General features: G+C 47.1%; 1 protein-coding gene across 4 annotated transcripts; it reads right to left on the reverse strand.

The window, feature by feature from the left end:
• Positions 1-2967: 2967 nt before the first annotated feature.
• Positions 2968-22663, reverse strand: ELK4 (ETS transcription factor ELK4). 4 transcript variants are annotated; one of them, XR_014619133.1, is made up of 6 exons: positions 22521-22650; positions 14170-14385; positions 11858-12781; positions 10572-10688; positions 8471-9279; positions 2968-7948 (listed from the first exon to the last, which is right to left on the reverse strand). XR_014619133.1 is itself a non-coding variant. In XM_084301775.1 (5 exons), the coding sequence occupies exons 2-5, from the start codon at positions 14374-14376 to the stop codon at positions 9181-9183; spliced, it is 1347 nt and encodes a 448-aa protein (XP_084157901.1). In that variant the 5' UTR covers positions 14377-14385; positions 22521-22663; the 3' UTR covers positions 2968-9180. The 4 variants fall into 4 exon arrangements, 1 of the variants encoding a protein (XP_084157901.1); XR_014619134.1 differs by having other exon boundaries at positions 2968-8370; XR_014619135.1 differs by having other exon boundaries at positions 8230-9279.
• Between the last annotated feature and the right edge of the window lie 2272 nt (positions 22664-24935).

A 24935-nucleotide genomic window follows, 5' to 3' on the forward strand; every position in this document is an offset into this window, starting at 1 on the left:
GCAGTGTTTAATTAAAGGTGATTGATTGCTAGATTCTCAGCACGACTGGACTCAGGTAACTTAAGCCCTTTGTGGCCAAGACTATCAGCTACTCTATTCAACAGTTCTGACTCTCAAATTTAGATTGAATCTAACAGCTGGTAAATAGAATTTCTGTTTTCCCAAGCAGTAGCCCTTACCTTCCCTAAAATCTCTTCACATGTGGCTTCTGTAGAAATCCTCTCAGAGTGTAGTCTTGTTGAGCTGCTGCTGCATACATAAACCTGAATGTGCTCGAAGGAGGATAAACACAGTTGAAGTTGGGGCTTAACTCATCCCTACCCTCCAGGAGCCCTCCTGCCTCACATCCAGTGCAGCGCATGCTGTAATTCTTCTCTAGAGCCACAGGATGCCACTGTTACACTCCTGGAGACAGCTGGGATGAAAAGTAAGTGGTGTACTGCAAAACCCAATCACAGCAAAAATAAATAAATAAATCTGGTATTAATAGAGACCCTCCCACTATGACAGCATTCTCTCCATGTCTGTACAGAGGAAATGAGCATGAAACAATAAACTGAGGGAGTTTATTTAGAAAGACATCTATGCTGATTACATTTATATCATAACAGGTGCTGTCAGCTATTTAAAAAAAAAAACAAAACACGTTTTATGATGTCCTTGTAGACAGACGATACCTAGCAAAATGCAATTTCCAGAACAGTATTTCTTTTGATAGAAGTGTACTTGATAATTCAGATTTCCACTTTGCTGGAAATGGAGAGGATATGGAAAGGAGCTACTCACTGAGGGGAATGGTACCTGCTCTGGCACAAAAACTGCATGGCACCACAAAGCCAGCAGCAGCGCCATCTCTGTCTCCATTCAAGCAAGATGGGAGGAAGCCTGTGCTTCTGTCAACAAGACAGGTTAGCTCGAGGTCTGATGAACTCCCTCACTATCACAGAGTGAGCTGCCCTGCAGCTGCCACTTTCAATTTCCTCCACTGAAAGAAACAGTCAAAAGATCAGGAACTTTGTTAAAAATATTTATTTAAAAAAATACAATTGTTTTGCATGTCTGGTTGCACATAACTATTAACATATGATTGACTTGAATAATTTGCTACAATGCTTTTTTAAAGCCAGCTTGCATTATACAAAGCAAATCCCTCTGTCAGTTCTTACATAAAATAGTTTTCTTTAACTATTCCCACCCCATTTTTAAAAAAAGATTGCAATACATTGATTTATTTATTTTTTTGCACAAAAATTGAAGCAATAGAAAAGTCACCTGATTTCTCAGGAAAGACCTTCATTATGTTTGAATAAAAACTGCCAATATGCCACTCTCAAAAAGTAGTATTACTTTGAAGTGTCAATACAGTGCACGTCCTCCAAAGTAAGTTTTGCATCATAGAACTTTGCCCTCCAAATTCTATAGTCAAACCTGAAATGTGTTCAAATAACTGCATATCTGCGATAATCAAGTTGATCGGAGTTTTTTTCAATATGATATCAACATGCTGAAGGTCTTCCTAATATGTTATCTTGGAAGGTTAAATAAAAGCAAATTTAGTAACACTGAACAATTACTGAAAACTTTGGCTATTTATGTACTTGCATTACATACCAGCATTTTTTTAAAACACAATGGCATTAAGATACTCTTATAAGTTTTTTTTTTCTTTTTTTTTTTCTTTTCAAAGAAAAGTTCAACTGAGAAGCTACTCTCTCACAGGCAAGTTTACCCAACTGTAAGACGAGCACCAAAGCGGTGTAAGATTACAGTTGGCTCTAAAAGTCCACGTCTAGAGTAAGTCTCCACTGTAGGAAGCCAGCAGATGTTTGCTATAACACAACTTGCTTTGTCTCTTGACTCGGTACTATATATGCATATTAAATGCAATTCTGTTCTGGAAAGAGTAACTGAAAATGTTATTTGCTGACTTCAATACCATTTTTACTTAAATTAAAGTAAAATCAAATCAATTTCAGAGTTAACAAGTTAACTTACATGATTGTCTCCATAGCCTGCCCCAAGCAGAAATGTCAGAGCTGCTGTAGTATCGAGAATACTGCAGACGTCATCTTGCTGATTTACAGAGAATCCAGATTAACCTAAAAACTCACTTGAGGAGTAACACTAAAGGCATCAGAAAATCACTTTCCAAAACAGATGTGCACTTTAAACAGAACGACAACTGTCACATATCACCACAGCTGATTGGGTTGCTGAAGTTCTCAAAAATTTAGCTCAACCTTCCCTCCCTGGCTCTCTCTGAGCCATGGACAAAAAGCTGCAAGGACCAGATTCTCAGCTGGTGTAAGTTAGAGCAGTTCTGATGAAGCCAAGGCATCTTTCCCAATTTACAAGCTGCTGGCATACGACTCAAATCTGCCATCAGCTCACCCAGTGGTTCTCACATTCTCAAGACAAAGTCTTGTGCTGGTGAACTGCCCCTACTCAGAGCCACTTCAGTCTCAGATTAATTCCAGCTGTCCTAACATACATTAGAGGAGACGACCACTATCTTTACCATACATGTCATTTAAATTTTCCCGTTTATGCATCTCTATTATTAAGAATATACTTCTCAGCTATAAAAACAGAGGGGTTTGGGAGAGATAAGCATTAAATGTGCTACTGTACTTATCACAAAACACTGTGACGTACATAAGGCCATCTGGTAACACTGCAACAGAATACAAACAAGATTTTCAAAGGGAGTTTTAGAATACATTTTTTTTTTAAACTACAATGAATAATCTCAACCCTGTTCACAGAGAATTAACGTTAAAACTAGTACATCATATATATAAAACTCTGTGCAACTGAACAACAGCAGAACAAAAAGTCAACACAATTCTATAAAGCAATTTCAAAGCCTGAAGATTTAAGACATGCTAGCCAAAAAAAACCACAATGCATCTCAAGGAGCCTAGAGCAAACCCAGGTATTGTAACCCCCCCCCCCCCAGCACACAGCACACACTAGGAACCATGCAGAAGCCATCCTCGAAGCCTTCCTGTGTTAAAAAAAAAAAGAGAAAGAAGGAAAACAAAACAAAACAGCTTCCAGTTATTAGTACAGCAGTGTTGCATGTACTGCCCAAGGACCGAAACGGGCTCCAAACACAGCTTTCCAACCTCTTGGACTGCACTGCTTACAGTTCTTTCGGTGTCTCCACTAAAAGACCCCTGTTTTCCAAAGGTTGCTAATTATACTGTAATCCTCTCACCCTGCCAAAATCCCTACTTTGAGATGAAAACCTTCTGCAATGCATGGTCTCAACAGAGAAGTGTTTTAGGGGAAAAAAAAAAAGCCCAAATTGTCATTCCATGAATATAAAATTACTCAAAGATACAGTTAAGACACTTTTATAGAAGACGTGGCATACAGCAATGTCAAAGATGCATTTAAAAATAACCTTTGGCAAATACTTAGCCCACACCATGGTAAAATTGATTTGAGTTCTTAAGAAAAAAAAAAAAAAAAAAGGAAAGGAAAGAAAAAGCCCTCAAAAGCCTCAACAGCATGTGCAAAACATTTAAAAGTGGCAACTGCATAGTGCAGTATTTGCTCTGAGTGTACACTGTAAGCATCACTGACACTAATCTGAAAGCCAGATCACACAACCAACACACATTCTCTGGGGCAGTGACTGTGTGCACATGTACATTCAGAAGATGAGAGCTATTCCAGTCTCAGTTAACGCACACAGAAAGCAAGTCTTCAGCTGTAGAAGTATGCTTTTTAATCAGATGCCTGGAATAGCTCCACAAAGTCTTCACCAACATTCTTTGGAAGGGGAGGGTAAACAGAAATCAATTCTAGTCAGTTCTACTGTTTTCTATAGAATAATTTATACGAAGCTGACATCTCGCTATCTGAAAAGGGAAATACATTAGCTTACACATCCAAGCAGAAATATTGGGCCCTGCCCAGTTCTCTTACCTTACAGGTCACTTGATTTTTATTTTTTTAAAAAAGTATGCTTATGGTCAGAAAAGCTGCATCCTCCAAAAAGAATCAACTTCCTGCAGTGAACATATCCTCCCTTAATTTTGTTTGCTCTTTGTACAAAAGCAAGGATAACATTCCCCAGTCCAAAATCTGCCCGACACCCAAAACCAACGCTCAGCCTTTCTGCTTTAGGCGGTACCAAGACAGGCAGAAGGTCTGATGATGATACTCAACACAAAGTAGAAATATGGCAGCACTGCCATTCCTGTGGCTTTGTAGTTCCTATATTACATCCTTATGACTAAAAGCGGGCTACAGAGAAAAGATTTGGTTCTATTTTCAGTAATATTTCTGTCCAGAACCAGCTCTATAAAGGGGTCCTACAGAGTCAATGCGATTCGCTCCGACTACATGGAATGCCATGTTCACAGATGTCAATCCAAGAAAGTCTATTGCAGTAATAGCCCTGAAGAATTGTGTAAAAACAACTGTCGCTGCATTTCATCTTTTAATCTTCACCTGACAGCCTCTGATTTCAGGAGATCAACTCCAGGATGTCACGTATTAACCACCACTTCTAGATGGCAATAGCCAAAGGCTTCCACATTACGCAGATTTCCTAACGCTGTTCAGACTAAACAGCAGCCATTGCCAATTACTGTTTAATTAAATTCAAATCAAACCATAAAAATTCCTGTTTAGGCAAGACATACTATACCTCATTAAAGCACCCCAAATAGCTTCTAAGCAACACGATTACAATTTTCATGTACTTTCAACTTAGCTGCTGAGCGTGAGATCCCGTGGTGCTCGGGCTGTCTGCCTGCAATACCATGCTCTGTCATTTTTAAGACAAAATAAACTCTCCAGACCTAGGACCCGAGAGGCCAGAAGGTAGGTAATATTTCTTACACAGGAGAACTAAGGAACAAAACAGAACAAAATCGTTATGGACACCCAAAACTCAAACATCAAGTTTTAAAATACCTGTCAAATTTGACAATGTTCCTTAACTACTGATGTAGTTTATTTCATAGCTGACAATACCAAGATAGCCTCTTGATACAACACTGAGATGTGTCTTGTAAACAAATATGCATTAAAAATGGAAGAGGTTAAATTGTATAGTAAAAGTTGAGTACATACAAAAAAAGCTATAAAACAGTAGCAAAAAGTAACTAAAAGATAAATGAATAAACCATGGGTAGCCAACAGATCGTCAGCACTGTAGGTTCCAAACTCAGCACTAGAATAATGCTACTGAAGTGGACCAGAACTCCGCTTGTGCTCACCTGAGAAACTGCATCGATGCGCTAGGCTAGCTCTTTTATCCGGTCTCGACCTGCAGAAGCTCTCGCATGGAAGTTGAAGTCATGAGGGAATCTGACATGAAACAGGTCTGCACGTTGAAAAGCTTGTGAAGGAAGATATGCACATAAGCAGCCTTCACTGCGGTCAAAATGAACACCATAAAAACCAAGAAGAATTTATTTGCTGGATATCTGAGGTTTGAAAACATATTAGAGGGAGAAACTACCCCAAACAAACTACTGAATAGCCAAAACCTTTCGTATTTTAATTCCCACTCCATTACACCAAAGATGCATGGGATACTGAAGTCTTAGGACACTCTACATAAATACAACAAATTCTCCAATTTGAGGAATTTCATCACTTCCTGACCTATTGCAAAACGCAATGTGAATGTGCCAAAGACAGTGCATAGGAATTACATTCAGCTGTCACTGCTGAAGACCAATCAATTTCTGAAACAAGGTTCTAGACTTAAGCTGCTAAGAAAGAAACCTTTCTTCCATCGCCCTCATTGCTAGGATCACATTCTCTGAAAATGGGTAAGACAGAACAGGGACGGTTCTCTGACTGTAGGCTGGTATTAAGACGTTTCTGCTTTCCACGGATTGTCTCTGCTAGCAGCACACGTTGCTAGTGGCATCCCGACGGTTCAGGATCTCAACAAAAGACAGACGTAGCACAGACAGCACCAGCAGTGCAAGCTTTGCAACTCTGCAGTACTATTATACAGCAGCAACGACATTTAAAAGAGATTTCCAGAAGTGAGACAGATGTTCAGCTTCCATGCTCATCCAGTCTAATTCTACCACCACCTATGAATTAACCAAAGCAAATACTACCAAGCATTCAACGATACCACAGGTACTTCAGCAACATGAATTGTAACGTAATAAAATGTTTCTGTAATGCTGCACTATTTTAAAAATCAACACGGCACTATACCCATACTACAGACTGCTAACATGGTAATTAAAAGAGAGCCTATATTAACCCCCCACCTTCCTTCCACTAAAACCAAGTGGCAAACTGCCCCCGCAGTGAGCCAGCAGAGTACCAGCAGTTTACACAACCAAGCTCCGAGGACACTGTGCTGTCAGGAATGTGATCCAAAAAAGCTGGCAGTTATACACTTATTAGTCAATGTCCGTTTAATGAGGCAGCATATATACAAGACACTATTATCTTAAATGACCTGAAAGTTTTAACGGGGAAAACATGAGCGAACTCCTCTCCCACCTCGCCTAGTCTTGCTTTTCCGACTGCCTCCTGAGGTTATAATCCTACGTGGGACCTTTATTTTCCAAGGCAGGTGCCCAAGCAAAAGCAGTCACCTTCTCATGTCACCCGTCAGGAAGTTGGACTTCACCGGCTCGAAGCCAACACGTTCAGCCTGTGTTTCACACTCTCTGAAGAAGGCATTCCTGAAGGTGAACGCGTATTTCAGCGACCAGCTGTGGCAGTGCAAGCTTGTGCAGCTACTTGGAGAAGAGCACGAAACCAGGCCAAGCAAAACTGACAAGCTACATTAGCATTTGGTTCTCTTGCATACCTATGCTGAAAGTGATACAGTTTACAGAAAAATAAGTGCACGTGTGCACATACACAACTTTTAAACAAAAACTTGGCTTTTCTCCATAGGGGACAAGGAAAGGGAAGCAATTAAATTGCAAGTCTTTAGTGCTCATTAGTTATTTTTAAACTCTAATCCTAGTCGGCAATGTTGCTCTCAAATCCACACACACAGTGGGCATAAAATTGGCCAACCTAAAACAACCATTAAAAGTGCTGCTATTTATATATAGCTATATATATATTCTAGAGCAAACTCATAAGCGATCATGCAAACCAGAAAATTCCACATGCCTGCTCTTAACTATGATTTGCAGGTTTCTTTCTGCATTTAAAAAACAAAACAAAACAAAAAGTCAATATTGCACATTGTCATTTTAAGAGCCACTGGCACAGGAACTTGATCCTGCATCTGCTGCTGTGTAAAACGCGAAGCAGTGTCGTGCCTCTGACGTGACGGCCGGGAAGACAGTTCGCTACGTGAGCTCGCGCCCCGCTATCTGCACCCCAAGATAGGCACACTCCTTTCTCCCACCTCCCACCAGGCAGAGGACTTTCTGGAGGAACAATGCCCAAAAAGCAACTCCATTACACCCACCCATGGCTAGGGTGCCCTACCGGGAACATACGAAGTGGTTTACATCATTTCAATGCTAGAATATACAGAGAGAAAAATCACTGCAGTAAATTAAGTCTCGGGTATTGTCATACGTATGCTTTAAAGTGAATTCAGAGTCCACAAAAGTGGCAAAAGGAAAACTCTGGGAAGGCAGAGCTCAGCATTCACCCAGCAGACAGGTGCACTAGAGCAGGAAGCACGCTGCCAGCTCCTCTTGCTGTAAAGGTAACTCTTTCTCTGCTCATCAAAACCTCAGAGACGGGCAGTGAGGATACCGAAGGAAAGAGACGGTCTCCATCTGTTTTCTAGTGGGTATTTTATCCTTACGTCACCAACTCACCACGCGTATGCGAGTAGCAAACCGAAGTTGCTGCCTGACAGCAGAGACCCGAAGTGGAAGGGCCCAGAGCTCGGTGCCAGCAGACCAAGACATCCAACCTCTGAGGGGCCGTGCGAGGGGAGTCCCGCTTCTGTCATTCCTCAGTTCTCTTAAAAGGCCTCCTGAGGTTTAAAAATCTAATTACAAATTTCATTTCGTCAGTGTTTCGAATGGCTCTGGAAACTGATCCTGTATTCATCCACACACACGGCCACCAAGGAAAGAAAAGCAAGCACAAATTTACAGTAAGGTTGATACGCCACGGTACCTCCCTCAACCAGCTGTACGCACTAAGCCTAACGTTTTGGGGGGTCTGAGTGCTTCCTCGTATAAAAAAAAAAGCAATAGATGTAAAGCAAAACTCGAGATAAGAGCTGGGAGAAGGGGAGCTTCTCCACTTCACCTGTGGGAAAAGAGCAGTAACGTTAACGCTCAGACGTTAGTGTTCCCACCCACGGCTTGGGTCTGAAAATCCCGCATCAGGCAGCAACCTCACGGAACAGATACACCCTCAAACCTCACGGGAATCCATCACGCTGCTAAACTAGCAGAGAGATTACAGGCTTTAGCACAGGTCTCTGGCACAAGAAATGTTTGGACTTCAGCATTCAAACTTTCTGAGAACTGAAAGGAACGAATCCCACCATTCGTCTGTCCCCAGGCCTTGCCTCCTCACCGAAGGGAGGGCCAGGAAGCATCCGGAAGGCAGCCAGACCACTTCTCCGAGAGGCTGGGCTGTCTGTGTACAATGCCATTCACAAATTGTTCATATCTGAGTAACACAATCATCGAGTATTCCTTGAAAATTTCTCCCTGCAAAGAGACAAGACGTTTGTACAGCAGATAAGACGCGGGCTGTTTTGTTGCTGCAGAAGTTATCAGGCCCCAAGGCAAAGCCGAGTGCGCACACACCCCTTTCCCGAGCATTTCCTGGAATGCCAGCTTCGATCGCAGTTAGATTTCTTCTTGCCAAGCACAGGAAGCAGAAGAACAGAGGTTTTCCAAGAGTCACAGAGAAAAGACTTCTCTGATACCGTTTACTGCCATCAGTGCAGACTCAGTTACTGCATCACCAACTGAAACTCCCTTTAACCATGGTGAAGTCTTCCAAACCAAGGAGGGAAGAGAAGAGACCGGAGCTTCAGCTCCTATTAAGGCGTTTGCATATACATTCCCAATCTGGGTCTTCAAAAAACAGGAATTTTGCAAAAAAGGCATTTTATCTGGGAATGGCAAAAACTATGACTTGATAATCTCTGTGGAATTATAAATTGCTCGTTTAAAAAACATGGTTAAATATAAGTGTCATATCTTTCCCTTGCTTGCCAATACGTCCTTTCCATGAGTTCATGTGCTATGTCTTCTGCAGATCAGGGGAAAATGGGCCAGGGGTAGAGGGTCCATCCAGTCCAGACAGAGTAAATGGGCCATGACTGTTCAGCACTGATGGAAACTGAGAGACAAAACAAAAATGAGTAAGGAAGAGGCTATTTTAACTTACTGTTCCTCTCCAATCTCTGCATATAGAAGCTCCCCCAGAAACAAACTAACAAAACCTCGCAAATAATCTTCTTTCTTCCCCAAGTAATTGACTTTTAAAATGCTCCTGCAGCACAGATCGCTGGATTTGTGCAACTGCAACCAGCGTCAGCAGACAGCCCCAGTCTGCAGCCTCTGCGCTGAGCACTGCCTATCTCCTAAACTAATAAGGTCACAAGACAGGGACTTCGTAGAGGTTGTTGAGAAACCACGTCCTACATTGTTCCTCAATTAATTACCAGCTATTTATAGAGGAAAAGGTCCAACGCATTTTCAGACCTAGCTGTTTATTGCCTATTCTGACAGTACACATAAGGTACTTCCTTCATCTCCATGGAGATGACAGATATAAACCCAAAAGACAAGCACTTAAATTTCACCCCCTGCCTAAGCAGACTCAGGCAACAGATAGAGGTGCTCCAATTCCTAAGTGGAACATGGAGGAAAATCAAAGGTAATTACAGCTAAAGACTTCATTTTCTTAATTTAGAGGGCATTTTTTAAAATTTATTATATAAATAAAAATATTTACCAAAAACAATGAAGCTGAGAATTTCCAAACAATAAAAGATAGCAGAATAATACAGAGCGTACAGAAAATGTGCTACATACTGCCAGAGATCACACACAGAGCCTCCCTTCTTACCAGTGCTGAGATTTAATTAATGTCCTTCAAAGGAAGAGGCTGTTAACAAACTATTAAAAGAACCACGAGAGAATAGCAAAATTCCATTTCCAGGAAACTCTTAACCCGTGAAGTTATGAGGAGGCAAGTTTTACAGGAAAGGCAGACTTAAAAAACATAATTTAACTACAGCAGACTGCTATTAATTTAGACCATTTCTGAAACAACAACATTTACAATATACTTAAACAAAACAGGGTAAACATCCACGAAGATTAAACTTGCTCTCAAAAGCTAACATGGGAATAGAAACCAAAGATGTCCATTCTGTTTCCACTGGCTACAAAATCATTCCTTGAATTCAAGGAAACTGTCAAGCGACTTTTTAGCACTTAAAACTTGGAATAACTAAGCAGCCAAAGTAGGAACTACTCCCTGAAATGCTCACTTGCCTTATTAAGCAGCAAGTATCACTGCCCAAACTTGCCATCGGATTTTTGGGGTAACAGATCCCCGCAGGTCTTCTGAAGAAGGTGGCTTTGGTTAAGCGTAGGTCAAGCAGAGAGACTGGCTGAACTTACCTGAAAGAGTGTGTTAGCACCTTGCAACCTTGCAGGACTGAGAGGAGCAACCGGGCTTAGGGTACTCCAGAAATGGATACTGGAGAGCAAGGGACTTGGGGTCAGCAAGATGGGAGTCTGCAAAACACATGGAGACAAGTCAGTTGTTTGAAACCTGCACTGAGTAATAGATAGCAGATGGAAAGCTCGCCACAATAATGAGCTCCTACAGCTGCGGAGGGCTGGATCCAAATTTCAGAAACTCCCCTTCTCTCCTTCCGCTTCCTCCCACCTTCTCCTCCTCCTCCCTTCAAACCCCACAACAGCAGCAGTCATCGGCTCTCCCTCCCCTTTCTTAGCAATTGGCCCTCTTCTCCCAGCAGCTGCCAAATCCTGCGCGCAGCAAATTGGCCTCTCCTGCAATTCAGTACACAGCACCTGCAAGGACTTGGGAAAACTCAGCCCATGAATTTAATGTGAGCAGGCTGCGAGCGTACACATGGTCTGGGTGACGCTGGTGATGTAAGCCACAACAAAAGAAATTCACATCCAGCTTCTGAATGCTCTGGATGTTGCAGGTTCACCAGCCAAGCACTTCGAGGGGCGCCAGAAGAGCAGCTACGCTTGATTTCTCCCCCCTGCCTTCAGCCAGTTCAGTTTTCTATCAGCGGTTTCCCTGCAGTTTCACTCCAATTTATTACAGGAAGGAGATTAAATATATACAGAACAATATAACAGCAGAGTTGGATTCGGTTCTCTTCCAAATTTTCCAGGAGGAATGAAAGCTTTCCTTTCCCACTCAGTGGTAACAGCCAAATTCTGCAGCCATTCTTGTCACCGTTAACTCCTATCACTCTGGTCTGAAGTTAAAGGCTGCTGAATCAAGTGAAAGCACTCGGCTAAACAAACACCTCAGTGGTTAGCTTTTTTTAAGCATTTTCAGAATCAGCCTGAAGGGCAGGGTTTAGGGTTTTTGAAATGATTCAGTGTCACTTTGGGAAGATTTACAAAGGATCTTACAGGTGCTGGGCTCTGCCTTCCCCATGCTAACGCTGTACAGATGTGTTTAGCTGGCTTGCTACTTGGACACACTTTGGAGTGGAAGATAATGGAGATTATGAATAAAATTTCTGTTTTATAAGAAAATGGAAGTAATGTCATGGGTTTCAGAGCTCCCAAACACCATCTACAGGCTTTTAACATTTCATTTGCCCTCCTTTATTGTTTAAAAATATAACCACTACTCTTTAAACAAAAAAAAGGAAAAAAAAAAAAAAAAAAAGAGATGGTGGGGGTAATTAAGTTACCTGAGAGAAAAGTGCTGGAGTAAGAGAAGCAGTGGGGAGAGAAGGGCTCAGTATTCCCAACGGACTTGGATCACTGCCTGTAATGACAAGAGTAGGAGCCAACTCCAGCCCTTTGGGTTTTTTAGATCTGGAGAGATGATTGGCAAATTCCTTCTCCAGCACAGATGAATCCTGCTCTTTGGGCTCTGGGGATTGATGCTGAAGGCTCTGAGCCTGCTCCAGCTGCTGCGAAGCCACCGACTCTATGTCCGTGTCAATGTCCAGGTCAGGATTAGAGCTCAGGGGGGGCGATGGGGGCGTGGAAGGAACTTGCAGAGTGGGAGACACCGAGGATACGGGCGGAGTTGGGGTGAAGCTGGTGGTTAAGTTTGGCAAAGGTGCTGGAGCTTCAGGGACAGTTAACTTGGGTAGGACGAGAGTCTCCAAGGTCTGGAGAGTTTCTTCTGATCCCATGGAGAGGGAAGATGCAGCCGAAGGGGCAGAAGCGGTGGAAGTGGCAGAGACCGTTGAAGTGGTAGCGACCAGGGGGACAGAGGACGGCTTTTTGGAGGGCATGGTTACAAACTTGATGACAGACGGTGTCGGATCCTGAGCGGGTTTCTTCTCTGTCAGTTTCTCGGCTGGATTCTCAATCTTGATGGACCTGAAGAGTTTTACACTGGAAGAGTTCAGGGAGTTCAGCGTGAAAGAGGAGTACAAGCCTGAGTGGATATAGTCATTGCGGCTGGAGGACTTAGCACATGACTGAGACTTCTCCTTCCCACAGTTTTCCACATCCTTTGGAGCACTGCTAACTTCCGCAAAACCAGTCATTTCAGGGTCTCCTTCTATACGGCCCACGACAAGTGGATCCATATTTAAAATCTCCGGATAAGAAACAAACTTGTATACAAACTTCTTACCGTTCACTTTTTTAATGATATTCTGTGGGTAAGAAGATACAGATTTTTAGCCCTTCTGATTAATTTTCTTGCTACAAACATTGCCTAAAATAGACCGAGGAATTAAATAGTTGGTAGTCTTTCACTGAAGATTGTTTCTATTTATTTTAAAATACAGGCTGCATTCTTGCAAGTTGGTTATCCCACCAAAGCATCACTTCCCGAGCTCACGAACAGAACACTAGAGCAGGTGAACTTAACCCAACTTTAAATGTACTAACAGCAGCCTTAAAACTGCAGAGCAATTCAGTTTACAATATTTTCAAAGATCAGCTAGGACACAAAAGATTGCCAATACCCCCCATCAAAGTTAAGATCATTGGTATGTATACAGTAAGTGTCATCTATCAAACCACAACACCCTTATTCTTAATAAGATGATAATAAAAGAAAGAAGTTGGACTGGTCAGCAGAACGTAGGCTTATCAGCTTTTTCAATAATCAAAGCGGCATTCATCAAACCTGGTTTGTTCCCAACTGCAATGCCACACACAATTAGGGCCAAAGATTATTATTATTTATTGAACAATTGTTATTACTGAGAACTCTTGGCATAAAGTCAGATTAAGGAAACCGTGTTACCCAATCATAAAGGACAAGCAACAAACCATATCCTACAAACTGACAGGTTCCTCAGGAACTGTTTTGGTGTTTCAATCCCGGACACCCACACAGTAGCAGTTGTGGGATAAATGGCTTATCGAAAGGTTACTGAAATGAAGATCACAATCCCACACTGCGGTTCTACTTCAGCTTTTTGACACTACACGTGCACTAATGAAAGGCTACTGCAAGTTCTTAGAAGACATTAGCTAACTAAGAGGAGCACCTTCCTCTCCTGGAATAAACTCAATATCCTCCTTAGGGGTGCCATTTCTGAACATAAGGAGGAAAAGAAAAAGACTCTGGGCTGCCACACAGGAAATCCTTATTTTGATAGCTCCTTCATAGAGACAATTACAGAAAAGGTCTCAAGGTAGTGCAATATTCACCATCTAGACCATCATTATTCCGTTGCTTAAATTGGAGTGTTGAGGATTTTAACACGTGCAAGGACACGTATTTTTGGAGAGGGGTTGGAAAGGAGAACATGATTCAAAGAAAGATTCATATTAGCAAAGGCATAAATCAAAGACGGTAACATTTTGCACAAATGGATCTAGAACCTTGTAACATAACCACGGGGAGGAACCAGGTATGAGGATAAACAAAAGGCAAAAAAAGCACGTCTAAACACAAACTAGTGCACCTCACTTAAGTCTGGGAGACAGAAGTGACACCTATCCCCTTGAAGAGAATGAAAAAGGAAACAAAGCTCATTAGGCGGGTAAGATGGATAAGGATTTCAGGTGGATTTATGGACTTTGTTACCTTCACATAGTAGTATCTGAGAGCACGGCTGAGTTTATCATAGTTCATACTGGGCTTGTTCTTGCGGATTCCCCAGAGTCTGGCCACCTCCTCTGCCTGCAGCAGTTTGAACTCCCCGTCGTTGGAGGTCCAAGAGATGATATTCTTGTTCTGAGGCTCTTGCAGGAGTTGGAGGAGGAACTGCCACAGGGTGATAGCACTGTCCATAGCAGTAAGCTGAAATTCAGAAAGGCAGATAAGAGGCAAGAGATTAGGACCGGTGCGTTTTCTGCATCTCCCTAGAAGGGGGGGTAAGGGTGCAGAGATGTTATTTCCAAAGGCAGCAAGAGTAAAAATTATTAGTCACCAGTCGTGAAAGATGTTCCCTGCAGAACAGAGAGGCTGAGAGCCAACTGCTATCGTCTCCTCCCACATGTCAGTCCTTTTCACATGGGTTATATTTAGCCTCATTTAACTAAATCAGGTCACTTTGGGTAAGTTGCAATGAGTCATTATCCAAAAAAAAGAAAAAAACACGCCAAAAAACCCACAGTTTCTAAGTTGTTCCATGTTCACCCATTCTGACTTGTACTGCTTTATATATATATTAAAAAAAAAAAAGCTCAGGTGCTCTCAGGTAAAATCAAACACCCACACTCACCTCCTCCGTTTCTTGCCTGCACCCACCTCCAGCCTCCAGGTCCTTAACAAGGCAGAGGGTGGATCAACTGCTTAAGCTAGCAGGGGATGCCACTGTGCAGCACAACTCTATTTTCCCTCATTTGTATCGCCGCTGTCCCTCCCAATCGACCCCCGGTCTCCTCTCAAACCTCCTTTCTTTCCCAAATTTCATCCCCGTGTTTTACAAGGAAGTAAGCTAAAAAAAAAAGTAAATGAAACGGTTTCAGACGCTGCCTTGGCTTTTCTCTTGATTCCTCTCGTGTCTTACCTACGTCAGTCTTCTAGGCTGAGACTTTCTAGCACTAGCCAGTTGCTTCACCCACTGCCAGCACGGTTTTCCCACACTGAGCAGTGGCTGGATAAAGCCATCGGGGACAGACGAGGCGGCAGAGATGCCATCCTTCCCTGACCATATCTGACCGCGTGGAGCAGCACTTCCACAGACGTTCTGGAGCAGAACACAAATAACCCCTCCTGCACAGAGGAAGCATTAGGATAAGCTCCGCTGCGAATTAACAGATCAAATTATATTCGTGCGGTGTCCCACATGGATTCCCTTTAGTCCAGAACCGATTTGAGAACGGATTCCTTCTGGCAGAATGGCAGAGCGGTGGAGGCTGGAGGGAGCTCTGTGGACCAGCTGCCCCAAGCTCCCCGCTCGGGCAGGGTCTCCAAAGCCCCGTACCCAGGATTGTGTCTGGGTGGCTTGTGAATATCCCCAGGGGAGACTCCCCAGGCTCTCCGGGCAGCCCGTGCCAGCCCTCGCCACCCTCCCAGCGAGGCAGGTGTTCCTCACACAGACGGCTTCACCTTCTTCCACTGCAATAACAAGAAACCCGGCCACCGTGCACCGAGAGCCTTCACGGCGAATTGTAGGGATGGTGTTTTGCTGTGTGGAACTGCTCCGTTCCCCCCGACAAATCTCAGTAAAAAAAAAACCATAGAGCAGGGGGTTTCTCCAGGGGGAGCCTGCAGCGCCCAGACCCCAGGCTCAGCACCAGCATCGTGCCCAGCCCTGCAAGCAGCACCCACGCATCCGTGGGGCTGGGTTTAAGATCCAGGCGGGACTGGCAGCCAGTTCATCTGTTACCAAGGGTTTTTATTCCAACCTCCTCACTGCCCAGCACTCACCCAGCCCTATATAAGGAAGAGAACCGGCTTCGTGTCAGAGCCTCCCGACTCACTCAGCCCTGTAAAAGGATTCCTGCTGACAGCTCACACAGGACTCTGCATTCTTATTTAAATAAGGTGCCCTAGGGCAGGTGGTTTTTTGGGCAGAGCCCATCTCGGTGAGCCTATTTTTAAGACTACCTGCCTCATGGCACGCTTGCACGACTCCAGAGGGATGTTACATTGATCAAGCCAGCTAAATTGCTGCAATTACACGCACAATCTCAAAATGAAGGACACCCACACCACCTTGTTATGCTGGCCTAAGGTGCTTTCCTCGTTAATTACTGCACGCGTACAACTCCACGCTTGCCCAAATTAATTGCTGAGTGCTCTAAGAAAACATCAGCTGCTGAGCCCGGTGCTTTGAGACTTCCCGCAGCGCGCTGGGGAGCCGAAAGGTCCGGCCCTCTGGGGCAGGGAACCCAATTCAATCCTTTCCAGGACTTCGACTTACGTTCACCAGGAACCTTGAATCTCGTTTAATATCTGCCTGCTGGCACAGCACCACGAGCAGAGCCTCGTTACCCTGTCAGGATGATGCACACGCCCGGCTGTTGTGCAGGCACAAGGACTTGGTTCCACCGTTCTGCAGAGCTGTCAATGCCCGCGCTAAGTGCTAACAGCGAAGGAGCAGGCAAATGAAGTTGAGTGATTATTCCCACGCTACATTTATCCGCAGCAGCTCCAAAGCCCGTACCAGCACTGCACCAGCTAGCGCTGCCTGATGCAACGGGAGGTAATCACACAGAAATTAGATTAGCAGCAGAATTTCAGAGCAGCACAGGCTTTTCTTCGCCTAAAAACCTGCGTGGATTTCATCCCCCAATTTAAACGCCGTAATCCCACCGGTGTGCTTCCCTTCAGGAAGAAGTACTTCGCTGCTGTCATCTCAAAGCTCACCAAGTGCTGTCAAATGATTGCTAGGCGAAGGCTGGTTTGGGATAAGGATACACAGTCCTGAGCAAACCGTATGTGCACAGCACCGAGTTCAGCACCACGGCCTGTGCCTGGAGTGACTGAAATGATAGAAGATAAAGGATTTAAATAAATCACTTTTCACGGTGACGTGTTACATTGTTCTAAGGAGCACTGACCAAAATAATAACTTGCGTGCTGTGCTCTCTGCAGAGCTCACGGTCCCAACCACCGCCCCTTTCTGGCTGGCAGAATCCTTTCCCAGGCAGGGCCACAGCATTTGCATGGTCATCAGCTAAGTTTCTAGCGACGTTTCTGGCATTTACAGGCTTTAGTGTTGTCTTGATTCCTCCTGTTGCTTATAGGATATGCTGCATGTGGCCATCGCCCTCTACTTTATCCAGTCTCCATCATAATGGGGCAGTTTTTCTGACTCCCCAGCTGCCAGGGAACACACACACAGAGCAGCGTGGTGTTGGCAACAGGCAGGTTGTATTGCAGCCGAGAAGCATGAACATCCCTCTTATTAAATATTTATTGTGCACGTGTACAGGAACCAACAGAGGTACCTCGACGTCACTGGGAGCTTTTCCTGACAAGTAAATCCAGCAGAGACGGCCAGCAAATAGCCCTCCCTGCTGGTTAAATCAATGGGCTCGCTGGTAGGACTCGCCCCTTCCGTGTCCAGGAGTAAGCTGCAACTGGCAGAGGGTGGCACATGTACAGGAGACAACGCTGCGTGACAAATAAAGGCTCCTCTCATTTGGCTTTATTGCACTTACTTTGATACCGCCTAAGAACACATCAAAGAACTGTTGCTTCTTTAAGAAAAAACAGGATTAGGGAAAAAAAAAATCATACAAAATGTAAAAATAAAACCAGTAGAGCAGAGCTGAGCACAGTCGCTTTGTCTGATTTATGAAAACCCAGGTACTGTGTTAAGTTCTTCCTTCTCCAGCAGCGGGGGCAGACGGCGGCCGTCCTGTCCCTTCCATGAGCCCTGACCCCACAGCCCTGAGGCCTCCTGAGCGGTGCCAGCTCCCCGTCTGACCCCAGCTCTACACATCCCCAGCTGCCAAGCCCAGCTTCTGTCCATACCCCGGCCCTTTTTAGGGCCACGTGCTCAAAACTGTCCCCCTCCTTCTGCCCCAAGAGGGGCAGGAATTTGGTGGAACCTCTCATCCTTTTTATTCAGCAAACCCCACACCCCAGAAACATTACAGGCCCGTTGATTTTGGGATCTAAAAGGCACGGGGATGAGGACAGGAACCCAGCAGCCCACCCGTATCCACGCTAACAATGGCAAGACGTTGCTTCGTGCGTGATTTGTACGTCACGTTTCAGCCCCTTCCACATCTACAGCTCCTCTCATCAAAAGGCATCCATCTCCCAGCACAGCTCCCTGTCAGCACAACAAACCTCCTCGTTTGATTGCTTCTTCTTCAAGATGAATACACCAATAATTACAAGCACACCACGGCACGCTGCCTCTCTGCTGAAGGTTATTTTCCTTCGGAGAGTCCACGGAGAAAGAAAAAGGTCTCGTTTGAGAAGACAATGAGGGAATTAGGCAGCGAGGCAACGGCGCTGTTTATGACAACAGCCTTCCCACTCCTGCACCAGTTGAGTACGAGGAAAAAATAGTTGCTAGAGGCAGAGGGCAGTTAGACTTTGTAATGAGCATGCTAAAATAGAGCACTATTATTGTCTTGAGATCTTCTCTGCCGCCTACGGCTGACCCTTGCAGCACACCGAGTAGCTGACGGGGTTTGGCTGCAGTTTGCTGAGCGCAGGCTGCAGACCTGAGTGTGCTCGGGTGGCTGCAGCCTCTCGGAGGTTGCTGCAGCTCCGTCTGAGCCCTGCCTTCACAACAGCTTCACGTTTACAAGAGCCAGGCCACGAGATAGGCATCTTCTCGAGCGCTTTCTCACCCATCTCCGCCACAAGCCGCCCCGTGCGCTCCCTGTGATCACAGAGCCTCCAGGCTCTGCCTCGCCGGGGGAAGGAGGGCGTGCGAGCGCGGCGTGGCACAGCTTAGGAAGCGGCACACGATTTTACCACGGCCAGCAGCTGTACTCAGTGCTGCAAAACAAACCAAAAGGTTCAGTGCCCCCAGCTTCTGGGGGGCAGAAGGGCACTCGATGAGCCCCAGTAGGCAGCAGCCAGCCGGGACGGGGAAGGTTGAAGGGGCAGCGACAGAGGGGCTGTGCCCCAGCCCCCCCCCTTTCAACGCCTGCTGGCAGATTTCCTGTGCTTTGACTCAACACCGAGAGCAGCTCAGTAATCCCGCGCCTCGGTTTGTTCCCTTATCAGCATCTGCAGGCTGATGACTTTTCCAGATGGGCTGATTACAGCAGGCAGCTCCACAGCCCTGCCAGAATCCCCCCTCTCTCCCCCCGAAGCCGAGGCTGGTGCAAAGGAGAGGGGAAGAAAAAGTGTCACGGGGAAGAAAAAGTGTCCTTACGAGGACAAAAATCCCTCCCAGGCATGTCAGGGGCACGCTCCTAGCTGTCCAGGCACTGACACAGAAGGGACACCTCACAAGCTGACTGCGAGCAGCACAAAGCAGAAGACACGGCGTGACGGTGCCACAGAGGATGCTGAAGACAGCCCGAACCCAATCAGTACCACCAACGTGCACAGCACCCCGACAGCACCAAAACCCACCAGGAGAGAGCAAAACCTCTCCCCAAACACTTCCATTTAATACATAAAGTCAAACAGCAACGATAATTTCGGGATGGTCTCAGGGTCCTCGTGTTTAGTGGTGCAAATCAGCCGTGCAGCGGGCCAGCAGGTGAGCAAATGAGATCCTTACACAATCCCAGGGAGCCGGGCTCGCTGCGCACACACCACACGGGCAACCTGCTCCTGGACACCAAACCCGAGCCGTTAGGGCTTTGCAGGACAAAACCCTCCCCGTGTTTTTTTTTTTGTTTTTTTTTTTAGTAGCTGAAGATGGCCATGGTGCGTGAACAGAAGGAATCTGTAGACAACGAGCCCTGTTGTGTTGTGCAATATTCCTGCGGAGACAAGGCTTGAGACGGTTGTTCCAGGAAATTAAAAAAAAAAAAAAAAAAAAAAAAAGGCAACAGTTTAGATTAAAGGAGGTTTTTGGAGGTCACAGGCCCAAGGCCTGGTTCACAACAGGGTTAACATCAAAGGACCATCAGGCTGTTGTTCAGCGTCTCTGGCCAGCCAACAAAGCAAGCCTAAAGCTGCCCTATTCCCTCTGTTCCTTTTATTTTACTAACGGGACGAGGAGTGGGAACAGCACTAATGAACTCCGCAACTAAGTGGTCATCAGCACACAATCAAGCAACAATTTCATTAGCCCAGCACTCCAAACGTCCCTGCACCAACACACCTCTCATAAAACACTCTCAAGCCCCTGGGAAGGTGAATCACCTGAGCTATTCGTGTCAGGGTTTTACCAATTTTGACTCCTTTTAGGATCCTGCTGCCTGACACGGGTGAAACCTACCGGCCAAAATTCTGCCTCTTTGGAGTGCTAGGAGCGGGACACAGCCTGCTTCTGGGACACACGGAGCAGTGTAAGGACACCTGAACTACTGCTGCTTGCTTGCTTTCTTCCTGCAGACAGGTGAACTACCTGTTAAAGGACTGCTGTGCGTGTAAATCCAACTTCCCATTTGCAAGGAATTAAATCAGAGGCAGATTTTCCCATCTGCAGCACCATCGTTAAGGTTTCCAAACCCTGGTAGCTTTCCAAGAGGCACTCAAACTGTACCTTCTCCAGTAAATAACAAAATCAGGTAAATAAGATTAAAAAAAAAATCCCAGCCCCCAGTAAATTCTAGCCTTCCCCTTGGCCCTGGCATTCACGGTGCTGTTGTTTCCCAGGCAGTCAGGAAAATCAGCTCGTTCTGAAGGAGAAGCCGTGGTTATCAGGGCAGGAAGCTCCTTGGAAGGAAACGCTGGAGGATGTCCTCATGATAAGAGCTGCTCCACAGTTTTCATTGCCTAATCCCTCTCCAAGTCTGACAGGCATATTTACTTTAAACAAACGCCGCAATAAATTCTCTGCTCTTGGCTCGAAAATCAAGCTGCGAGTTTATACGAAATTGAGGTATTAGCAAATATTTTGGGGTTTAGGAGCAGTTTGTTTCATCTTTTTAACTCCTGTCTGAGAAAGAAGCACTTTGTGTCCCGAGTTAGCATTTTCCAGCCTTCCCCACCTTTCGGTAGCATGGGAACGGTCGGGGGAAAAAAAAAAGAATGGCAAACTTCAAAGACACTCCATTTTTTATCCGGCACTTGGTTTGTTTCTAACGCTGATGTGACTGCCTCTAATAAGCCATGAAGTAATTGTATGAGAGCTCCTCTTTCGGTGGATTACACTTTGCTTTTCCTCCTCCTCTGCCATCGCAGAGGCTGCGGGGAGCGTTTACCAGCAGCAAATGGAACCGGCTGAGGGTAAAAGCATCCGCGGCGAGGAACAAGAGGCCGTGTCCCCGCACTGCCAGCCCCGAGCAACAGGCTCGGCGTTTCACATCGATCCTAACCTCGTTACGGAAAGGAAGCCTCGTTCGAGCTGGAAAAGGTTCCCTCGAATAATGTTTATGAGACACGCAGCCGGGTTGCCATGACGATGGAACAACTCCTCTCCGCAAACAGGCGCTAAAGCCCCTAAAAATAAACAGGCCGGGCGAAAGCACGGAGGCGCAGCTCCGCCGGGAAGGCTGCGCCTGGCGCAGGGAGCGCGCTCGCCCTGCGGACGAGGAGGAGAAAGCGAAGAGAAAGCAACGCCAGGGACTGCACCCCGCGGGCACCCGGCACGGCTCGCCCACGGGGTGCCTGCTGCCTCGTCGCGGAGCCACTGCTGAAAAATAAAAACCACCAGGGTCTGAACAACGCCGGGTTCCCCCTCTGCGAGGGGAAGCAGGGGGATTGCTGGCAGCAGGCCCGGCCGGCAGGTGAGGTTGTGTAACAGGCAGGTAGGAGCCGAGCCGAGCCGAGCCCAGCTGCCTGCGTGCGTGCAGCCGGCGCCCATTTGCATGCCTTCCCCACGGGTTCCCCCCTCTTGATGTGGGGAAGGCGCCCACCCACCCCGCAAAGAAGCGCACGAGAGGCGCTCCAGAAAATCAGGGACGAAATCACAGAAGGCAGGGAGAAGAAAAAAAAAAAAAAAAACACAAAAAAAAACAACAAAACCCAACCGAGGGCGCGATCGCTGCCTCCTGCTCCCCGCTCAGCCAAGAAACGGGGACAGGGGGAAAAGAGGGGGCAGGGGGGGGCACCTGAGGGACCCCCCCCCATGCCCCACGGAGCCGGCCGGGGCCGTTTCCCCGTTCCCCGGTTAACGGTGAGCAGAGGGGGCCCGGGACAGCCCCCAGGGCCTCCTTCACCCCCCAAAGCCAAGCCCCCACCCGTGGGTGCCCCTCAGGACCCCCTTTTACCCCCAGCCCCCCCTCACGACCCCCCCAAACCCCTCAGAGCCCCCCTCACGACCCCCTCCCGGCACTGACCGAGCCCCCCCGGTGCCCCCCATCCCCCCCTCATCCCCCCCAGCCCCCTCAGGGCCCCCTCAGGGCCTCCCCCGGCCCCTCTCAGCGCCCCCCCCCCCCTCGCTCCCCGCTCACCGAGGAGGAGCCCCGCCGGTCCCCGGGCGTCGCGGTGCTCCCCTGGCGGCGGGCAGAAGGTGGGAACGGGTCCCCCCGCCGCCCTTCATGGCCGGGCCGGGCTCCAGGCCCCCATGGCGGGCGGCCGGGGGTGAAGGGGAAGGGGGGGGGGGCTCGGGGCGGCGGCGCTGAGGCGGCGCTGAGGCGGGGAGCGGCGGGCGCGTTACATGGCGGCCCCCAGCCTCCGCGGCCGCCGTACGCCACGCTTCCGCCCACGGCCCCCCAAGGGACACGTGGGGAGGCCAATCGGCGAGCAGAGCGGGGGAGAGGATAGCCAATGGGAGGGAAGGTGCACGCCCACCCGGCCGCAAAGGATGCTGGGGGGTGTAGTCCGCGGGGTGCAGCCATGTGCCCGAGGCCCGGCTCTCGGCCCGGCCCACGCTGTTGGGGGCTGTGGGACGCGGGGTGGGGGAACGGGGGGGGAGGGAGAGGGGGGAGGAGGTGGGGGGGGAGAGGATCCTGAGGGGAAAAGCCAAGAGGGACAGGAAAAGGGGAGTGAGAAGAGAAAGTGAAGTGAAACAAGAAGGGGAAAATGAAGCGAAGTGAAGTGAAGCGAAGCGAAGCAGAGCAAGGAGGGAAAGCGAAGTGGAGCGAGGAGGGAAAGCGGAGCAGGATCCCCTGAGGGGGGGTTCCCAGCATTTCGGGTGCTCCTTTCGGAGCCGGGTTGGGGCAGCCCGGCCACCCCTCGCCCTCAGCACCACGCCAGGTTTTGGGGGATTTGTATCTCAATGAAACCGGTAGAGAAAGAATAAAAAAATCAATAGTTTCCAAGGGATAACACAGAACAGCATTTGCCTCAACAAAAAGCATCCGGGCATCGCTTGAGCAGGGGACGAGCCAACATTTGTACCCTTCAGACGGCAGCGCAGACATCCCTCCCTCCAAATCCCTGCAGAGAGCTCCCTGCTTCTGCCTCTGCTTGAGGACAAACCCGCACCCAGATGGTTCTTCCTGGGGGAAAGGCACAGCCCTGCCTTGGGGCAGGGGAACGGGGGCACCAGGCCATGGTCAAGAAGCCCTCCCTCCTCACAGAAGGCTCCCAGCTTGGGCCGACGCTTCTCTATCCCTGCATCTTTTCCACATCTCAAGGGGCACTGCCTCAGCCTGCAGCAGCACACAAACGGGCAATTTGGGTCCTGAGATAGGTACTAAAACCAGGCTCCACACCAGTTTGAGAGCAGTTATTTTGCAGTTATTCTCCAGTTATTTTCCCATCGGATCAGGCGTGAGGAGCAGCAGGTGAAGGGCCAAGCAGGCAGCGTGCTCCCCGCTTTGCTCTGATGCACAGCCACCCGTCTTTGCCTCGCCCTAAGATTCCCATCCACTGGCAGGGAAAAATAAAAAACACAAAGAACTAAGCAGCGCTTCACTGTCGAACACCGCACATGCCAAAACATGCAGCCTTGGGTTTTCTAGACACATGCCGGTGAGAGGTTAGATGTGTTAGCACAAAGTCTCCTGTGCACGTTTCAACTAGTTGCCTTCCTACAAACTTGACTCCCGCTCGAGACATGGGTACAGGCCAAAGCACTGCTCAGCCAGGTACGTTTTTGTTTGGGAAGTACCACCATTCCCAAGCACATGAGAAAGTGTAACTGAGATCACTGCTAAGCCCGAGCAGCTCCAGCTACAATTAATGCTGATTCTATGAAGGCAAATTCTGTATTTTTACCAGCTCATCTCCTTGAGCTGGTCCCATTTCACATAGGCAAACGACTTCCACCAAGTGACAGGAGATTTATACTCAAGAGCAAGATGGGAAACACAAACACAACCTTGACTTTTGACACAACACAAACTTGACTTTTTGATGGGAGAAGGGGGCTCTGTATGTGTTTTCTGGGGTCCTCTTAAAATTTGGCTCAGTGTTCCACTTAGGGTATCGTTTAGGGCTGTTTAGAAAGAGCGAAGACAAAAGCATCCAGTTGCATGTGCAGTTACGTAAATGCTCACCAGGGGGGTTCACATGTACTCAAAGGCTTCCGTTGGGAGCATGTTTTGATGGGAGAGTGTCGCCGTATGCATTTTTTAGGGTTCCACCTGGGGTTCATCTCAGTGTTCCGGTTAGGGTTATGTTTAGGGTTGTTTGGAAAGAGCAAAGACACAGTATGGGAGCTCAGTTTGGAAGCCTGTGGAATCTGCTAGACACAGAAATAGCTAGTAGAAAAAAGCAAGATACGGTAGAAGACAAGTAGCACAAGGTTGAAGAAGAAGTAACAATCGAGGAGTTGAGAAAACAACCAGCACGAGCGGTCCGCATGACAACAAATCAATGAGCAGAATTAGTGTGATAGTCGTGTGAACACTAGTATAGCCACCAGTGAGCGAGTTCTACTGGTAGCATAACTGGCACATGCAGAGATGCTAAGGGTAGAA

The sequence above is a fragment of the Netta rufina genome (genome assembly GCF_964035555.1).
Source record: "Netta rufina genome assembly, chromosome: 26".
Classification (NCBI taxonomy): domain Eukaryota; kingdom Metazoa; phylum Chordata; class Aves; order Anseriformes; family Anatidae; genus Netta; species Netta rufina.

What these genes read in the sequence shown, in the direction of transcription:
- ELK4 (XM_084301775.1), bottom strand. Translation starts at nt 14,376, where the DNA reads ATGGACAGTGCTATCACCCTGTGGCAGTTCCTCCTCCAACTCCTGCAA. An exon ending in TCAGATACTACTATGTGAAG is followed by an intron (nt 12,782 to 14,169) that starts GTAACAAAGTCC and finishes TCTTACCCACAG; the next exon opens with AATATCATTAAAAAAGTGAA. An exon ending in GTGCTAACACACTCTTTCAG is followed by an intron (nt 9,280 to 10,571) that starts GTAAGTTCAGCC and finishes TTTGTCTCTCAG; the next exon opens with TTTCCATCAGTGCTGAACAG.